The sequence below is a fragment of the Haliaeetus albicilla genome, chromosome 14 (genome assembly GCF_947461875.1).
Source record: "Haliaeetus albicilla chromosome 14, bHalAlb1.1, whole genome shotgun sequence".
NCBI lineage: Eukaryota > Metazoa > Chordata > Aves > Accipitriformes > Accipitridae > Haliaeetus > Haliaeetus albicilla.
In genome coordinates, this window is record NC_091496.1 from 27,493,325 (window position 1) to 27,514,059 (window position 20,735).

General features: G+C 46.9%; 1 protein-coding gene across 3 annotated transcripts in view; it reads right to left on the bottom strand.

Annotated features, from left to right (window-relative positions):
* ST7 (suppression of tumorigenicity 7) overlaps window positions 1-20,735 on the bottom strand; it is a 155,820-nt gene that overhangs the window by 108,252 nt on the left and 26,833 nt on the right. Inside the window, exon 1 of one of the 3 annotated variants that reach the window (XM_069802083.1) lies at window positions 4,301-4,683. The exons of the other annotated variants lie outside the window; for them this stretch is intronic. Within the exon in view, the coding sequence (XP_069658184.1) occupies window positions 4,301-4,322 (22 nt within the window). The 5' untranslated portion in view covers window positions 4,323-4,683. Of the gene's footprint in view, window positions 1-4,300; window positions 4,684-20,735 lie in introns of those variants that run through there. 3 annotated transcript variants of the gene reach the window in all.

The window sequence follows — 20,735 nt, forward strand, 5'->3', positions numbered from 1 at the left end:
TCCTGACTCTATGGGGAACAGCGGGAACCTCGGCAGCCAGATATATTGGTTTAAAGTTACAGCTTCTGGTACGTTCCTGTAACCTCTCTTTGACGTACAGTTGCCTGAGAAACCTGCATAACGTCATTGTGAAACCGTGGCTGTCATCTGATGCCAGGTACCTGTACTTACTGTTATTACTGGTCTTGGCAACCTGGGACGGCAGTGGGATATTTATGCCCACAAAAGGAGCATTTTGGTCATCTGCTGGTTGAGCGGAGCCCACTCTTGCCAAGGCTGACGTCCCACCAGAGTTTCAACAGCAGTGTCCCACCCTCCCTTGTGCCTCTGCTCATTTAATCACCCCATGAACCAGCCTGGGGAGCCGACCCGCTCACCACTGCCTGCCTGCAGACGGGGTCAGGTTTTGGCTGGCTCTCCCACCGGTGGGGGTGAGTACCGGTGCTGGGGAAAGGAGGCGGCAGGCACACCGGCCCAGGACAGCAGCACCCATGCCAACTGGATTGTCCTTGCTCTTAATATCTGATGCTAAGATCTCTCATTTCTCCACTGCTGGCTGCTGCTGTTTTGCAGGGCTTTATGAGACTACTTTTCTGATGCCATAAAATCAATTATCTTGGTGCAACCTTTCCCATTTATCACATTCTGGCTGGAAGAGTGTTTGACCAAAAAATTGCCCAGGAACAAAAGCACTTTCTGAACAGACAGAGCAGGAGACAGTACAGCGAGCCTGGGACAAGCACAGCAGCTTTCCCTGGCACACGTTAAGCGGGCAAGCTCTCCCCTTCTCCACAGCACTCCCCAGCCTCCCCGTGGAGAGCAGCCTTCCAGCATTAGCCTCGTGACGGAGGAATGCTCCGCTTGGCCTTTGGTTTTGCATTTCTCCTGCCCTTTGGTCAGCTCTCCTTTGGTCCAGAGTCTCTCCGCTTTCCAGAGTGCAGCTGCTGATCTACCAGACAGGGACCACCACGAGCATCTCCCCGAGCGGCCCGGGCTGGAAGAGCAGCATCTAGACAACCTCCCATATCACCCTCACAGTTTAGCGTTGCCGCTAGGTTAAAAATACCCTGGGATGAACAAATGCAGCGGTACTGAGAACATCCCCTCGGACTTTCACAGCACGCATCTAGGTCCTTTCAACAGCGTTGGGGCGAGCGGCGTACGCGTGTGTGCGCGATTCCTTCCTCACAGCTTCCTACTGAGTTACTCTGTCTGGGGCATCTGAAGCACACGTGGTGCACATTCTCAGACACACATGACATGGCTCTCCCAGTGCCACTTTGCTCGTTTTACAGGCTCTGAATCGCACCCTGCCCCACTTCTTCCCACCACGCAGACAGATTTGGTGGTGCCGCGTCGCCCTGACCTCCCCCAATGCTTTATCAAACCAAGTTTTCTTTAGCCCTTACACAACGTGAAACGATTACAGCGAGCAGACAAATCTGTCAGGTCAGCCGGAGAGGCGGCATGGGACGGAGAGCGGCCCCCCCCCATGCATACAGCCCCCCGACAGCGCGACTGCAAGTGGATCAGCACAAAAGCACCGAAGACGAAGGGTCTCCGGCGCAGACGTTCCCGTGGGGATTATAAAGAGGACACGTGACTGATGGAAAATACTGAGCATGACCGTACGGCAACTACCCTGCCACAGCGCAACCCTTCCCACGGACACTTCACGGGGTTTTTGCTTTACATACTCTTTCCTCGCTCGTCGCGCGCCGGAGCGTTAGCAGCTGTTTGTGCATCGCCTGCTGCCTCATCCCCCTCCCCAGGCCGGCGTCGCCTGCTGTTTGTCCTTCCCTGCATCCAGGAGGCGATAAGCAGATGCCTGTGTTTCTACAATGGCCCTCGGACTATCTTTTATTGCCCTTCTGACTGCTGTTAAAAGCAAAACGAAAAACCGAGATCGCTGAATGAGAGTTGATTTGACATTTAAAATATTTTGATACCGAGTGACAGAATAAAGGTTCTAAACCAGGATCTGCTTCTGACCATTTTTCTTGGGTTTTTAATCAGAGAAAAGAGAAACGCAAGCCTAAATACTAAGTGTAAACAGCAGGATTAAAAAAAACATAATCTGCTCATTGCGTGCTTTTTGGACAGCAGCAGAAATGGCTCCTGTCGTGTCTTCAAGGACTAGATGATGCCGAATCTTACTAATTTTTTATGTTATTTATTTTATGTTTGAGCCGGAGAGAAATATTAACAATTAGTCGCACCGTTGGCATTTGACAGCTTGAAAATAGGAAGAAGACAGGAGGAGAGGAAAGCCCCAAACCCCCTAGCTGTGGCTGCATTTTGATTAAATTAATTTCGATCCAATTTTCTTTCTTTGAAAGCAAACCCGCCATTCCTCCAGCAGCGGTGTGGGCAGGGCTGGTTACGCAAGGGCTGCCCCGCGCGGGCAGGCGTGCGGGGGGCATCACCGGTGACCCCGCTCTCCTCCCGTGGGCCAGTCCAACCCGGAGAGGAATTCCAGGGTCCCAAACGGCTCCTTGGGGTACGAGATCCAGGCCTGAGCAGAGGCTGCGGGGAGGGAATCTGAACAAAGGCGAGGCCATCACGCTGCCTTCATCCTCGTCTGGCCGGCGAGCGCAGGCAGGGGCTGGCCACAGTCTCTGCGTGGATGGATGGCAACTAGCCATGTTGCGTTTAACCCCTTTTTTAAAGGCAAATAATGCTGCTAGACCCTGCGGGGAAACAGGTAGTGGCTGCTAGGGAAGCTCCCGTCGCCCTTTTCTAAATTGTGGGGACCACGGAAACAAAAGCAGCCACAGCTGCTGGTGGTACAACCCGGTGACTTTAGCCGAAAAGCCCCATGTGACAAGCAAGCCATGCATTAGTGCACCTCATAAAACACGAGCGGCCCACGAAAATGAAGGAGGCTGAATAATTTTGACTTCCCGCGTACGCAGTGCGTGCTTTCTGCAAGAGGGCAGGTACGCCACCGATTTTATCTGAAAGCGCGCTGATGCGCGTTTTCGCAGAGGCAGACCCCGCAGCCACAGGGGCTGGGGCTGGCGCAGCCGGCAGCCTATAAACAGATGCAGCTACTACATTTGGCATCTCTGCTCACGCTCCGCTGACCCAGGGCTGCAAACGTGTTTACAACCGTGCATGAAAAATGGGTCCCCAAACAAAAGAAATCTAAAGGCAAATGTTGTTTTTGTGCTGCCTGACCTTGGCCAGGTGTGGTGGCAGAGGAGGGGGGGAGCTGCCAGAGCCAGGCAGCAGGACCCATTAACCCTTTGGGAGCATGAGGGTTTGACAGCCAGGAGGACGTGATTACGAGGTATCCCGATGCTCTTCCCACTTCCCAGGAAGAGCCGAGCCGCAGAACGGGTCCCAGCCTGACGGCACAGAGACATTACACCATGCTGCACATTATAACGCTCTAGAAGAGCCACCGCTTCATATTCAAATGAGACACGTTTTCAGCATGCAGCACTATTTGTGCACAAAATACAGTGTAAACCGACTGTTTTCTATTTTTCAGCCACCCGATAATCACTGGATCAGACTGGTCTCCACACAGCCGCACTGTCACCGGCAACATTATTTATACATAAAGCCCCAGCCTTCCTCTGCGGCCAGATTTGCCAGGCAGGTAATTGCTGTTCCCGTTGAAGCAAAACTGGCTTGCTTTCAATGACATGCGTCTGCACTGCTATTATACAGCAGACTGCCTCAGTTAAGATTTTCCAGCACAAAGACTAGGAAGAAACAAATAAATGATCCTATTATTTCGCATTTTTCACCTCATATTTAGAATTCCACCTAATTTAATTTTGGATTCTCCAGTTACAGGAGGGATCCCACGCAAGCCTCCTTTCTGCCAGGAGCAAAAATGAAGCAAATGAGACAGACAGTCTTTTCCTGCTGATTAAATCACTCTCCCCCAGCTCTCGCCCCTCTAATGCTGCAGCATTCCCAGTCCCCAAACATATCATCCCAGTAGCGCATTCATTAGAGCGTTTGCAACTCCCGATCATTGACAGATGCGATCTTATCAATTAACACGTTCAAGCGAAACTGCCTTTTTCTCCCCATCTTTCCGTGGCCCGAATTCAGCAGCGCTGACAGCCCTACGCTGCCTTGCTGCCGGCATCGAGGATGCACCCGCAGTCAGGAGGTAGATGCTTCCCCTCCGGCATCTTTCATCCCTTCGTAAACAGGCAAGGACCGCAGCTTTTAGCCAACGACCTACAGCAAAGGGAATGCAAGTGCGGTGGGTACGGCGAGGCGAAAACAAGCCCCATCCTCAACAGAAAAAGGGGGGAAGTGGGATGCATTTACTTACATGAAGATTCAGTGCCAAACATGGCTGGCCCCAGATGCCGCTATTTTAAAAAGGAGAGAAGAAAAAAGAGTGGAAGGCAGAGGGAGTGTATGAGAGTAGGGATGAGACTGCTACGCAGCAGGGGTCATGAAGCCAGACAATGCAGTCCAGGCTATCCAAGCGGCCAGATTCTCCTCTCTCCTCCTCTCCCCTCCTTTGCTCCACACCGCAGACAGCTTTTCCTCCCAACCGCAGCAAAGGTCCTTCTTCAGGAAGCAAAAAGCAGGAGCGTCTGTCTTAAATCCAAGAGATAAGGGCCGGCCAGCGTCCTTTCCGTGATACCGGCAGGCATAAATAGGTAGCAGCCACCAGATACTGCAATCCCCAGCCCCTGCTCTCCGTAAGACAATAGCAGAGCTTATGCATACACTGGATGACGTCAGGACACTGCAAAGACTGACTGCTGCTAACCCAGAGGCTCGGAGGGGGCTTGAACGGAGCAGAGCAATTCAAATGGGAATTCCTTTGTCACAAAAAGCAGAAGACAAAGAACCAGACATAGATTTCCCTCCGTGATGCTAAAGCCCCCCACCCGGGGCTGTAACGCTAGCAGGGAAATATCTGCTTTGAATTCACGCTCCTTTTCTCAGCTGCACGAGATGCAAAGTGTTCCTGTGCAAACAGAATAAATTTCGAGGACAAACGTCCTAGTAAATGCCACTTAGGGCATTTTCAATAAAGGATAACCACGAATTTCTATCAGTAACTCTCGTCATTATTTTTCCTTCAAAGAAAAATTAAAATCCTGGGCCAATCTACACTTCAGACCTAATTTTCACATCAAAGTGCTAGTCAACTCCCTCGTTTACTTAAACCTATTGTCAGAATACACTGTCACAATGCTCTAACCATAATAAATAAGTCACACATCTAAATAGAAAGAAAAACCCCAAACCACACTGATCTCAGTGATAAAAAGGCATCCTAGCAACCAAGGAAATATTTTCCTTATTTCTTCTTTATTCTTCTAAACCATCTAGATCTAGCGTTTCTTAGTCTCTGCGAGTGCATTTTTGAGTGCTTTGAGCTTATTTTTTTCTGATGCCGAGTAATTTAAAAATGTTCAAATGTAGAAACAAAGCCCTAAGCGGGCTCCGTCCGATCCTCCCACAGACAAAAGGAATTTGCCTGTCTTGTGCTGCTGTAAGAGCAGCCAAGCAGTGAGCCGATGGTCAGAAGCTCCCAGACATCGGGGGCCATCCATAGGAATGGCTGTCCAGAGGGGGCAAAACCGAGAACATTTTTGACAAGTCTCACTGAACGAGTATAGGCAGTTCCCAAGATGGCAAAGACTGAAAAGCACTGCTGGTGAATGAGGAGAAAGGAGACAGACGCCAAGTCCATTAAGTGAAGCACTTAAAGAACAACACCGACCCCCATTTCTGAGCTTTTGTGGGTTAACCGTTCCCAAACACTTCTGCTGCTCCGTGTGCTGAGGAGGTTTGTGCTGTTTGCAGAATACGCAATGCCACCATGAGCAGCAGCCTGGAAAAACGAGTAGCACTGGCTGGCAGGACCCACCACCCGAGGATCAAAATGTGCTTAAGCCATTAGGGAACCGAGCAGGCGTTGGCTGGGGCCACCGCTGCCCCTAAGAGCAGGCTGGAAAGCAACATGTGGGTCAGAGCCACGGTGGTCCACGGCCACACCAACCCCTTTGCTCCGGGGGATAGGGAACACGGCCCCAAGCTCACACCATGTGCATGCCCACCAACGTCCGTACGGACCCTCAACAACCCTGGCCCATGACTGCCATGAGGAAGGAGAGAGATCTAGCGGCTGCAGAGAGCCTGATCTCCTTGTCCTTCCCATCCCGGTAGGGAGGCACCTGCAAGGCACACCGAGCTCCTCTCCTGGTCACCTCTGCTGGAGCAAAACACTCTTCAGCTCTTTCCCTGCCTTCCATCCCGCATGTTGAACGGTCTCTTCGTGTCCTGCACACACCATGAGAATACTTAGGACCACCAGCCTTTTGGGAGCACTTATCTGCATTTCATCTCTGGAACTAAGCCCCAGGAGAGGCCATACCCTGGGGTGAGACATCTCACAACACTCTCTCCAACAGGCAACTTTTATTCTGTCCATCAGCGGACAGGACACCGCTGCACGGTGACTCGAATCAACCCTTAGGCAATGACTAACCAGACGTCCTCAGATCTGTACTTAAGCACCTGAATTAATGGCCTGGCTGTTCAATCGTAATGAATATTTGCAGTCACGTGCATGCATGCTCAGCACCAGGAAGACACGTCCAAATTGGTTTTGACCATAATGCTATAATGACAGTGGCACAAATCCTCTGACAAGGACCGTAGTTTTGCTGCTCCCAGAACTGAACTAGTTATTTTGACTATTTGGAGCCGGTAACACCTCCTTCAGTCAAAACAGCTTGACAAGAAGCTGCAGTGCATGGAGCAAAGCAAGTATTCTGGCATGGCCTTCCAGCAACCGAGGCAAGTTCACAAAAGAAACACGTCTGTTATGTACCAGTAGGTCTCCCAGCATCTTTAAACAGAAATCTCTGGAACTAAAACCCTAGTGCACTTGTGCAATGGCTGAAGAGTAAGTTTTGCTCTGATGAGCAGATCTGAACTTCCCACAGCATTGTTTCGAAGGAAGATGCAAAACCTCAGGGCTTTCCAATGACATCCTTGAAGGTCTCACGGAGCCCAGGCTCGCTGCCAAGTTCTCACTACGCTGACGCACATAGGCAGTCGAAAAGCCTAAACAACCCATGCAGTATCTGTGGAAGGATTTCATAATAATCTATTTTGTTAGCGTTAGGCTTGCCAGGTCAGTGCTTTGCCTTGTGGGGAAGGTGACTCTTGACAGGCCACTGAAAGACTTTCTCTGAAATTCTTTCAAGTCTACCTAAAACACTTCGTAAAATGACTCAGAGAAAGTGTTAAAACCCGCTTCTGATCGACTGCTTTTGTAAGACCGTAACCTTTTAGTTTGCTAGCTGGCTACCAGAATTACAAATTTCTGTCTCCTACCGTGAGTTTTGATGTTGGTTTATTCTGCAAATAAGGGTCAACAAATTTAATCTCTTCCTATGAGAAAGTTTCTCTCTCTTATACATATATCTCTCTTATAATGTAAATTAGTGTACAGAGAACGACAAATGAAATCTCCTGCAAGTGTTAGCATTGCTGTGATTTGCTTACAATGTGCACAAGACATTGTTCAAATGTTAGATTCATTTACAATGTAGCTTCCATACATTTCTCCACAAATCGGCATCAAATACTCAAAGCAGCAAATATATATGCTATTCAAAGCTCTCTCCTATACATTCATATTTTCCAGAGAAAGGGATGTGCTCCCCAACCATTGCCACTCTTGGAGCAAATATTCTTTATTCCTCAGCTTATCACTGCAGAAAAAGAATATACATATTTTACTTTGTTTTGTAAGGACATGTGTGTCTAAACCCTAAAGCATAGTTTGAGTTTTAATAAAGAAGCTGGATAATGAAATATTAAATTTTTATATAGATGTAAAATTCTGCTTTAGAGTAATTTCTCTCAAGCAAAACAGTGCAAGCAGGAAATTTGAGCTACCAACAGAGGTAGATTTGTACACATGCCTTATGCTGATTCACTTAACCAGAAATCTTTATATTCTCTTGTCACTAGAGAAACATTTCATTTTGAGGTTAACCTCCTTTTCCACAGGAGAAACTCTGGGAATGGGAAACGAATCCATCCCACCTGTGAGGTTCTCCTGTCCTACCGCCCTGAGCAGCTCACCTCAACAGGGGAGGTCTCACCTGTCTCCCCCCAGGAGAAGGGAAGGGGTCCCACACCTTCGGGTGTCCAGAGGGAAACTAGAGGATAAAGATGGGTAAGGATTTTTATTACATTAGTTAAACTTGACTGTACTTTCCAAGTCCCCTGTTATACAGGGTTTTTAATGTCTGAAATGGAAAGTTTTTCAAGACATTAAAAAATTTAATGCATTTAAGGTGCTATTGGAAATCTCTGAGCAACTGTGCAGTTAGTCCACACTATTCAGCAACCCCCCAAAGGAATTTATGTTGCCTCTAGGAACATTAGTTAGCTCCCTCCTAAAAACCCAGCGAGACCCCCAGTCACCCACACCGTGATGATCACCAGCTTCTATAGCTTTTGTTGGCTCTGGCAACAGCTGCCACACCAATTCTTGATTGACAGAACCCAAAATACTGCAAGGTGTTTTTTCAGGCTCTAGAGAAAAATGAAGCCAAATAGCATCATCTGTCACTGAGCTACAGCTCCTTGGCTTTACACTTTCTCTGGCCTTGTTCTGCTCAACTTTGCAGACCCTTAATTAACTTTAGACATCTCTGGTGAAAAAAGTTGACATCATGATTATACCAGGGAGAATCTACCGTGGCGGTACAACTTCAGCTTCTCATCTCACAGGATCACGTATTTAAGGTACAGCCAAACCTCCCAAGCAACCAAACCGAACCGAACGACGTCGAGGCCCCGACACAGAGGTGTGAACGATCGCCCATCTGCGGGGCATTTTTCCAACCCCTCCCTCACTACACGAAGCCAGTGTCTCAGAGGTGGCACCTTTGGAGTGGTGGCCGTGGGAAGCGGGAGTGTGTCCGGCCGGGAGGGAGGACAGCCCTGACAAGCGCTTCCCGGCAGGAAAGCAGGCAGCGGGGCAGGGGTCCCGCGGGGTCCGCTGCCTTGGATTACAGAGCATTCGAGGCCAAGGAGAGCCAATAAAGGCATGTTCCACTGGAAGGACACGTCTGAAGCACTTCGTTTGCGGAGAAGAGCAGCCCAGGGAGCGAGGCAGGCGGCAGAGCCAGGACCACACCAGGCAGCCCAGACACGGGGGCAAGGGGACCAGCTAGCCAGACAGTGGAAAATATCCCTGAAGATCTGAGCTGTCTCAAGTCCTCAGTGTTCTCCTCATAGCCTGCTCTTATCACCTTTTGTTCGAGGTTTTCCACCCGCATTCCCTCTTTGTGACTCGCTGTTCCCTTATTGCACTGACACAGAAAGGAAGGAGACTGCTGGCAGAAAAAGAGTCAAGGTCTTCGTCCTGTTCAACATAGACAAAGGATTTTATACCAGACTGATTTAGGGACTGCAGGAATGTTTTTTTCCTTTTATTATTATTTGATCTTGTGCTGATTTTTTAAATATTTCTGTGTAGTCCATATTGCATTTATGCAACCCCATTTCATGTAAAAATTCTTTCTCCGCAGCGTTTTTAGACAATTAATGCCTAGAACAACTAAGTTTTTTGAGTAAACATAGGCATGCGTGCACACACAAATAACAAGACAGACTGAAGAACAAGTTCTTGATTTTGCCACCAAAAAATCTTTTTATGTCTGTGCTGGTCCTTATCTGAGATGAACTTCAAAAGACAGACCGCTTTTTAAAAAAGAGATACAATGAGCCATAATAGCCAATTATTATGTTATTGCAATGCCTTTCAACTTCAATTTTAACATAGGTCTTAGCTTCAGCACTGCTCTGTAGATGATTACTGCAAGCCATTCACCACGGGCAGCGAGAGGCAGCTCCGAGGAGATGCTCAGCAATTAACAGAGGAAGTTCTGTGCATTCTGCCTCTCCCGGGCCACCCATCTGAGGCACATCTAGGGGACGTGAAGCTCCAGCAGTTATGAAATGGTAGAGTATTACACACAGAAATCTGTATGTAAAGAATATTGCGTACAAGAAAATAAGAAAGGATTAGCCCAGCTTAAGCACTTAATTCTAGGATATGGCTGAGATTTTGTGGATGCTAGGCAGGTGTCTAGTTCTCTTCAGAGGGGTGGGTGTTTGCTCCTCGTTAGCCTCCTGATCTTCAAGAAACCCCAAATCTTGGGCTCCTGCCCTCTCATAGGAACCAAGAATTTCTGTAGGCGACAGAGCCTTGAGATACTAAGCAATATGGCATCTATTTCTCCCCTGGTAGCAGCCCCTGGACTCTACATGAATACCTGGAAGCAACAGAGCGGAAAGGTATTCCCATTCCCTTCAATAGAGGATACAGAATAAATCCTCCATTTTCAACACCACTTCCCTTCCAATATTCAGTGTGAGACTGGAAAATAATGTGATATTGTTTTATAAGTGGCAGAGTATAGCTCACCTTCTGTTTAGTACTGTCAAAAGATGATGATTCCCCTCTTTTTTATTTCAGTTTTGTTGGTTTGGTTTTCAGTTCAGTTGGTTTAATTTTAAACATAAAACTGTTTATCTACCAATATCTAGGACAGTTACCAATACAGTGTGACAATCTACTCACTGTGTGCAAATGACATATCAAATCCAAATTAAATGTGTTATTTTTTCAATAACATCAATCCCCACGGCTCAACAAAGCATGTGTAATAGCGTTGTTAAAGTCTGAGAACAGTTTTTGTCCCAAATGCATGCAATTGTGTGATGAAATGGGGCCACTGCTGTATCTGAAAAATATACCAGCAGAACACACTACCTTTTCATATGATCCAAGGAGAACTTAAAAACAAAGGAAGCAACCAATCAGCACTGTGGTTAAATTAAATAAATTTAAGTAACCACCTATTTAAATGTGTTTTTAAAAGACTAAAATATTAGAAGAAGAAAAACAAAGCATGTATTTTCTACACTGAGGGAAATACCTGAAATGTTTTGTTTTGGGTTTTTTTGTATCCTAATATCAGGGTCATTTCCAAGGATCTATGCCCCAGAACTGTACAAAAGGTACACATGAAAGCCTCAAATGTCAGAGTGAACAGAGGTGGATAACAAATTAAAAAACAGATTATAAACAAACTATCATCATTTTTTACGCAACTCTGAGGGACCACAGCTTAGGATTAAGGCCGACTCATAATAAACTGCATGCAAACTGGCATCACAGGGAACATGTGTGCCCCAGAAAAAAACACAAATATCCAATTTAGATGCATAAAAAATAAGTCAGAGAGATTCAGAAGAGTAGTAAACATTGCCAACATTGCATTACGAGCCGCATTAATAATGGCTGATCTAATGCCAAAACATCACGGTTAGAAGTAAGTACGATTGTTGAGAGAGGAAGATCAAATTTAAATTACTTCTCAGTCTGAGTAAACACAGTAAGAACGTTAAATCTGACATTATAAATAGCAATGATTTCATCGTACATACGGGAAAAATTAAGAAGGAATTCTAAGCCTACAAGGGAATATCCACAAAACAGCGTAAGAAGGTATCCGAGGAATTTAGCTGTTCACATGAACACGCTCTGTCTGTCCCTGTTTAGTAACTCTGGAACCTGTCAGCCATTTCAACCCAACTTAGCAAAGGGACCGGAGAAATAAAGTTATCCCGCGTGCCATGTGACAGCAAGGAATTAGATAAGGAAGAGATAACTTAGGCAGGTCCCTGCTGGATAAGTGAGTGCTGTGTTGAGCACACTCCCCAGCAGACTTAAAAGAATCCATAACATAACCATGGGAAAAAATTCACCCGAGAGTTTTATTTGTATTTTCCTATGTGGACACTCATGTGCGTAACAGCGGATGAGCTGACATTGCAGCCGTAAATATAACACAACTGCAGAGTCAGTGAGGAAACCAAGTCCACCGGAAACTGTTTCACCAGTTCCACTGGACAAAGCTGTAGTCACTTAAGGATTTCGGTTTTCCCAAGATGCAGCGTTTTGGTGGTGTCCCAGCCCCTCTTTCCAGGGGTTCCACTCAGCTTCCATGCGTGCCAGCCCTGCAGACTGGAGATGTAAAATTCCTCTCAGAATAAAAAAAGATTCACCACAAAAATTACTAAATGTTTGGATAAATTGATTATTGGAGCTTTTCTTGAGAAAGAAGAGCTTCTAAGCGTCGATAAGACAACTCAAGCGAGAGGCCCTCCTGAACCTGCAGCTTGATCAGTGCTGGGAATCCCTTTGGGGCACGTCGCTGCAGGCACAGCCGTCCATCAGCGGGGCTCAGACTGCAGGCTCCAGGCAGCAAGATGGGACACAGCAGCCTTATCTGCTGAACACTCAACACCAGAAGAGTAAAACCCCTCCTGGAAATGCAAAGTTCTCCAAATAAAAAAAAAAAAACCAAACCCTATGTGGATAAGGGCCAGCCCGAGGAACAAATGTACGGTGAAGAGGAAGCCCCCGCCAAAGCACTTAAGCATAGTACCACTGGCTTTTAGGAGAAGTAGGCTCTTAAACTTGACAGACACCTTGGAAATGCTCTCCTAAACAAAGCACTAGAGAAAATGCTAGGCATTTAGTCACAGTAATAGAATGCTTACATATACAGTTAGAGGAAAAGAAGATTGCAGAGGGTGATGGCATCTGCCCTCCTCATGGCAGTGTCAACTGCACCAACATCCTTCCCATCGGGCACCAGTCACAAAGGAAAACTGCAGAGACTCCCAAGCCCAACTCCACGTGGGAATTCATCTTAGGACATACAGCAGACCTTTACTAGGAGCTCACGGCACTTACTGGTCCACAGTGTTCCTCTCAGCAAACCACCGTGCTGCCAAAACACAAAGAAGCCTCAATAACTATGGCTTATGCCTTCTGCCCGGTGATGGTCAACGTGTGACCACCACAGTAGAACCATGGCTCCAGATGGGCATGATAATAAGTGGCACTGGCAACTTAGCGGCAATTAAATGATCAGACATTAGCACTATTCAGGTTTCTCAGAAACTTGGTACTAGTTGTGGGCCTCCCTCTGAGCAGACCACACTGCCCAGGGCCAGGGAACTTGTGTCCCCCCTCCCGGTCCCTCCCCTGGACAGGCGGGCGGTGGTACCCGCTGTATTCCAGCAGCACGAGGAGAGGATGGAGACATGGAGGTTGCAGCTCCCAATCTCCACAACACTCATCCCAGGAAAAGTCCTGGTCAGCATGATTAGACAGAACTGATGTTCTGAATAGTTTTGTTGTCGGTTCAGCAGTTGCCAACTCCAGCAGCGCCTATTCCTCTCTGCTGACACACAGAGTCAGGCTTCAGCAGCTCAGATGCAGACATCTACGTATGCATAGAATTGCGTGCCTCCCATGTTTCTGGGAATTTTAGGGGAAGCATACGAAAAGGAGAAGGCTATGCTGAGGTCAGGGGCCCCATACTTCAAGGAAGGAAAAGTAGATTGCTTACAGTCCAAACCCACCTTGAACTGTGAACTCTGCTATGGGTGCAAGTTCCCCCTGAACAGGTCCCAGACCGCGGCATGATCAAGTCACCTAAAAAGCAAGTGTTCAGTGAGAGAGGCACCGTCTTGCCCCCTGCTGCTGCACAGATGTCTGTAACACCAGTGATACCTCAATACTCGGAAGCACTGTGCCACCTCTCTGCCTTCAGTGTCATAAAAGATTCAAGGGCTTGCGTCCAGCACTAGATAGCACATAGAGTTTATCAACTTCATCAGCCCAGGCACGAAGGTCATGCTGAGCATAGTGTCTGCAGATACGCAAAGTGGATAAAATCAGCAGATGTCACTTCACCGAAGAGCAAGCCTCCCCTGCCGACGGAGACATTCCTCCTCCTCACACATTTAAGTATGGAGATGCATTCCTTTCTTCAAGCCGAAGGGTTTGTGGCCCTTCTGGCATACCTGATTTGTTTACTTAACGCCACCTCATCAGTTGTCAAACCAGACTGAAGAGCTTCAGCTTGTAGCAGAGCATGTAGTGCCTACGGCTCCGCTCAGCCTGCAGGGCAGGCAGCTCGCCTCCCGGCGTCCCTCCGTGATGCTTCATGAAACCCATCAGCCTTCAGATGGCCACAGGCTCTGCTTAGCGCTATTTGCTGTCAGTGTTATTTACCCACTTTAGCCTCCGGCCCTGTTTACGCTACAGGCAAGTAGTGTTTGACACCACTTACCCTTCGCAGAAGATGGTTTGGTGGGTGGCCAAAACGCAACCTCAAGCACAAGAAACGACTCGCCTTCTGCGTTCGGTTGATTAAGGCTGGCTCTGCACCACCACGGCCATGCCGCAGGACCCCTGCGGGCACCCTGAGAGCAGAGGCTCGTGGGTCCTTTAAACTTCAGTCAAACAGCGTGAGAAATACATCTTGTGCAAATAGTTTCATCTTTTTTTAACGAAAATTCTCAAGAAAATGTATTCCAAAATATACTCCAAAAAAATTCCAAAAGACACAGACTATTGTGCCTTTCTTCAGCTCACACCAAACACTGGAAAGAGTGCGCTGGATGAACACGGTCCAGTATGACACCTTCCCTGATCTCAACCCTCGCATCTCTTTGTAAACTGGTAAAAACAGACTTTCAGGCTTCATTACTTCGCTTGTTGCTAACTGTGTGTTTGACTGAAATTGGTGCAACACATTACAGGTAGGGAAAAACAAAGGGTTAAGTGCTTTAATAAGAAAAGGGTATGTCATATCAAGTGCCCAGCTATGAACACACAGTCTCCCCTGGCATGCCGTGTCAGGTCCCAGGGAAAAGACCTCAGCAGAAAGTCCCACTATGTCTTAATCGTGTGCTCAACGTGCCCCTTACTCCAAATATCTTTCTCGTGTCTGTGCAGAGAGAGTTAAGACTCTTCTGGAACATTGCTTTCATTGTATGCAATAATTGCTTCTTACCAGAACAATTATTTTTACAGAATATATTCTATGAAAAAAATAGTTCACTCGGTTCAACTTCAGCCCTGCATTACAGATGCAAATGAAAGCAACACGTACGTGAATTTGTATTTCATCAGCAAACTAACCCTTCACCGACTTTTCATTGCCATTTACTAGCTTGAATTAACATCAATTTAAATGCAGTTAGTTAGATAACAGTTGCTTAAGGAAATGCCAATAACTTTTCTTTTGCTCTGAAATAACATAAAAGATTTAAAAAACCACTTGTTGAAATGTGCCCTACGTGTCCTTTGATAAGGGCCTGCCCTGACGCAGGCAGTGGACAGACACACACTTAACACTCACCGTGGAAGCCAAAAGGGAACTGGACTATTTTACTTGCAACAGCCACAGTCATAGTTCAGCTCTGCCGCAAAGCGCAGTGGATTTTCGTGCACTAAGCTACAGAGCCAGGAGATGTCTCCAGGGCAGGAGCTTTCGGAAGGGGCAATTTCCTGGTTAGCAAGCTGCAGTTAAAGCATTAATTTTCTTTAAAATCTGTCTTTTTAGTTTTTCTTGGTTTATGTTGTTATTAATATTGCCTATTTAAAACAGAGTGCTTCACTAGTTTATAACAGACAAGGACTACTACGTCTCCAGCAGTAAACACAAAGCAAAACCAAATCAAATACAAACCTACAGGACCAAGGGATGGACAGTGTGGACAGCCCCCTTGCAAAAAGTCACGGTGAAGTGATAAATCACCTTCTGAGGATGGTTCAAACAGAGCAAGACAGTCATGTCCACAGATCTTTACTGGAGCCAAAATACGAGTTAGATGAAACGGATATCGCACGGTGGCCGCTTGTTCCACCGACCCGGCCACAGCCGAGGCCAGGTCCCAGCCCGAGCTGCCCCATGCCTGCCCCGCGCTTCCTAACCCAGAGCTCTGCTGGACCAGTGTTTGTCCCCCCCTTGGGGAGCACCAGCCCTTCCCAATGCACAGCCAAGTCCCTCCTCTTCTCAAGACCATCGAAAAACCTGCTTCTCTGCTCCCTTCTGCCTTGCTCCATACCCTCTGCCTGAAGCCTCTCCTAAATCATCGCGCAGGTTGCAAGGGAGTCCGAGCCCCCTGCTCCAGCGGGGCCAGCAGCCGCAGGTTGCTCGTGGTCACGTCCACCTGGGTTTTGAATGTCTCCGAGGACGGAGACTGCGCAGCCTCTCTGGGCAACCTCCTCCCGTGTCTGACCACGCTCAGAGTAAAGAGTGTTTCCTTTCTTTGGACAAAATTTCCTGTGTTTCAGCATGTGCCCGTTGCCTCTTGTCCTGCCACTGGGTCCCACTGGGAATCCAGTCTGTGTATCCAGTCCACCTCAAAGGCTGCAGCTTCTCCTGGCCCGACTGCACCATTCCTTGCAATCTCCCGATCAAAATACCCTTCCATCTCAGCCAGAGGTCCCTTGGATGAAAATAAGAGGACAACAATGTGCACAACTTATTTAAATAATGGCACTTAAAGCAGATGTCCATATAACTTGATTCTTTTTGTCGTCCTTTTTCTAAAATCAGAATATCAAGGTTTTTGTACACACCTTTGGAATTAACCTCAAATTGAAACTCAGCCTTAACAGTTGAATATTCTTCAGGCTTCTGTAATTTGTCTAGGACTATTCATGCAAGAAAAGTATTCTGTGCAAGAAAAGTATTCTGTCCATCACTGCATTTGAGGTAAAAAGAGATACAATAAAGTCAGCAGGTTTTAAGGAGCAGGAAGCCTGGATCTGAAAGCACAACATAGTGCCTTCTCCTAATGCAGAGCTACTGAAGCATAAACATAGATCTCTGTGAGGAACATTTTATAGTGAAAACTTTAACAAACCATCCACGACTTCTACCAAATTAAGACCCCAATAATGCTAACGATTAGACTGAGCTATGTTGAAGACTGTATAATAAATAGATTTTAATACATTAATAAATACTAGTGGTAAGCCACAGAAAGTATGTCTTTGCTTTCCCCCTTTCAGCATCTTTAAAAAAATTAGAAATTGCAATAGTAACAGGACTTTTTTTCAGACCTAATAGTATAGAAATAACTCTTTCAACTGCAGTCTAAGGAAAAAAAACACGCTGTGATGACATGACTGAACATTTCCATGTCATCAAGCCCAATGAAAGAGATTGTGTCAGGCAGTTCCGAAGCTTCTGCAGATAAAGGAAGATCATTCAAACCTTTGATTTCCCAAATCAAGGACTTTTCCATAATGTACTTTGGGGTATTGCACAGTAAATGGGCTAGGTAGTAGTTCAGAAACAAATAATGGTTTATGTTTTTTTAAAAGTTACAATGCTCTTTATTGTTTCTTGAAAATAATCCATAAATCCACACTTATTACGGCAATACTGTGGCATAATTTCATTGCTTCTGCAGGAGCCAGCTACGGATTTCTGTATTTCTCAGCACCAGAAGTTCACAAAACTACGCCTTTAGAGGCTCTACTAGAGCTGTTTTATGATCCTCTTCAGTTGCACGCAGTTGTGCCCCGGCACTGCTACCCTGCTTTCAGCAGCCACGTGCTCACCGAACCCACGTGAGCCCGTGCTCCCGAAACCCACCTTTCGGTACTCGCTCTCCTGAGCGGCATGTGGGGAACCAGGTCTGGGAATAGACCTGGCCGAGCAGCACATGGGGTAGAGCACACGGCGAGAGCGGCTGCCCACCCGCGGAAAGCTGTTCAAGGGAGCACAGTCACCACTGACCCACGGCCACTTCTGCCACCTTTACTGATCCGTGGGATCAGAGGGTTCCCATTACCTGGGATGCTATTACTGCAGCAAATGTTGTGGTCATGATCAAGCTCACTAAAAACACAGCCTTTGGTCACCTTTGCAACCCCTACATACCGGACCAGCAGATCTAACATACTGTTCTGCAGACAGGCAGAACTCAGCTTTTGGATAAAAGAGCCTTTAGATACCAACAGATTGCATGTATAAGCTATGCTTTTAAAAAGAGTACAGTTCTTCTGGGAAACAGAAAACATCCTTTTTCATTTCAATGATGGTTGAAGTGATTTCTGAATAAAGTTTGAAAAGAAATGTAAGGTTCTCTAGATTTAAAGGTGCTGCTTAACTGGGAACAGAGTGCGCCATCTCAAATGACAGGAGTTGGTCTGAAGGCACAAGGTAGTTCAGGGAAATGAAGCACAGTCCCGCAAAGGTGGGCCCAGTACAGTCTCTGAATTCCCACCGCAGAGGGAGAGCTCACCAGGCATCTTTCACTCATTCTAACTCTTTTGCCCTTTTATCTATTTATCTATTTATTGCATAGAGTTTGCTGTCTTCAAGCTGCCAACAGGACCTTAGGAAGGCTTTTGCCCTGTCAAAGTCTCACCTCATTGCTCCTACACTGAAAGAGAAACCATCTCTCTTTCCACTTCCATCCCACAACTCTCAAGACCTCTTTCTACAACCTGCACAACTGCTTAGCAAATGCTGACAGCAGAGCACAGTGAGCCTCCTGGTGCCACCCCTACCTCCAGACCCCTACCCCGGGTAACAGCTTCCCAAGAGCTCCAGTACAGTTTCTATTTAAAAGCTTCAGACCCTGCTAGAAGGAGCTGGGCTGTCAAATTTCACATCGGTGCTCTCTACACAGTACTCAGATGTGTTTCTGCAGTAGTATTAGCTCTCCCACGTGGCACGTACCTACCCTTTACGCAGACATGACCGAAGCCTCACACAAGTCCTCCTCCTTGTGCTCCTGTTCCTCACCCATTTCTAGTCCAGACACAGCCACCTTCTGACTGAGACAAGGAACTAGTGACCACTCCAGGAATGGGGGACAAGCGCCCACCCTGCCAGGGTCCAGAGATTCCCCATCAACCACCATCATGCACTCCACCCCCAAAAAACCGCTCACATCATGAGCCTCCTTGTGTGCCTCAGAGCCCAAATCCACTGCCCCAGAGTGGACTTGGCTATCCCAGTTTTTCCAAATCCCTGATTCTTCTTTGGTAGGGAGCTAAAAAAACTACCTGTAAGTTGTTCTTATCAAAGCCCACCTTCACAGGACTTAACGGACAGCAAAAGTCTTGTCTGAGAAATAGCAGGCTAACGAAAGCACTATGCAAGAGACTGTCTAGTGTCATCACAGCAGTGCAATACAGAGCCCTTTCCAGCCAACAGTGAAGAACTCAAGCTAAACATCGCCGGCTTGCTGTGTGGCAGCGATCCACACGACAGACCAGGGTCCGTTCCCAGGTCATCCAAGGGTTTCACTGCTACAGGAACGTAGTTGCATTTGCAACACCGTTTTACCTAAAATCTTTACGAGACTGCAATGGAGAGCTGCGCTTCAAGGTCCAGGCTCTGCTGAAAAGCCAGAGACCCGGCAATCAAAACACATTGCAGAGAAGAGAGAGTCAGGACAGACTGAGGAGTGAGCACACGAGAAGAATGGCAGGAGGTGGGAGAAGGTTAACGGAGTAACGTGGCAGGGAGCGTCATCTGTCGCCCTCCGTGCGGTCACGGCCGCCGGAGCCACATCCTGCGACCGAAGAGAGCATCAACAACAAACCTCCTCCCAACCAGCACGGCTGCTGTCAGAGGAATTTTCCCACAGTAAAGATCACGTTCACTGCTCCGTGCCAGGAACAATATTGCATTGTAACGTCCCCGGGATTCCAGCAGATGGAAGAAAAAACGTCCAACCTCAGCCATGAGCAAACTCCGAGAAGCGGCTGCAGTGATGAGAAGCAACGCTCTTTTGGCTGCACTACAGCACGGCAGGTTTTATACGTGTTGACCACATGGCGAAGCACAGTGACATGAACTCAAGTGAAGAATGGAGACTAGATCTTAATAAATCTTAAAAGGCTAACGATTAAACAACCAAGCTTGACCTTACCTGTAAATTCAAGGGTAAGCTGAAAAAGGACAGAAACTCCCAAGTATTAGATGAAAACAAGTGTCTGAACCTTAAGGATGTATATGACCAAAAGAAAAAAAAAAAAAGAAGAAAAAAAGAAGGAAGAAAAAGAAGAGAAAAGAAACAGAAACACTAAAGAAGAAAATGAAGTGCTTTCTTTACTTGTGCAATCTCACAGATCTGTCAGTGGGAAGGGAACATGGTGATGGCCATGGAGACAACACTGCAAGCTTCACTGTTTAAAAAAAAAAAACACAAACAACCCACTAATATTTCAAAATATTTTTTCAGGGTTCTTTATTTAATTTTCCCTAACATGTGGCAAAGCTTATGTTCTCTTAAGAATTAAGACTTTTATTCTTATCTGTAACGGCCACTGTTATTTTTCTTCCTACACATTTTTCAAGTAATCTTTCTCAGCATTCGTATGAGAACAGGATTTCACAGCCACTCTGTTTTTCTCTCAGTCTGGGACCGTTCTATACTTTCTCACAATACTTGCAGCAGGAAAGCAGTAGCCTCCACAGAGAGGAAAGCATAAATTATGCTATGACAGGTTTATAAGACTAATTCTATTAAGTATCTCTCAGTAGCCTCCTATTCACTGTCTTCCTAGGAGAGCAAGGAGGGATTTTTCTGCTGGCAGCCCTTTCAACTGTATCAACGTATTTCATGGAAGTGCACGAATTCCAATGACACTTTGTCAGAGAAGCCCAGATAGGCTCGCAGGCCAGGAGGAACAAGGAGGACCCCTCAGAGCCCCCTGGTCAGAGCACTGGCCTGGGGCAAGACAGACCAGAGACTTGACCCTATTTAATGACCAGATGCCTTCAACCTACCTTTTTTCCCCTCCGATCACTGCGAGTCAGGCTTCGATCGAAGCGTCTTCCCCCACAAGACTCTGCTCTGGACAATTCCACTGA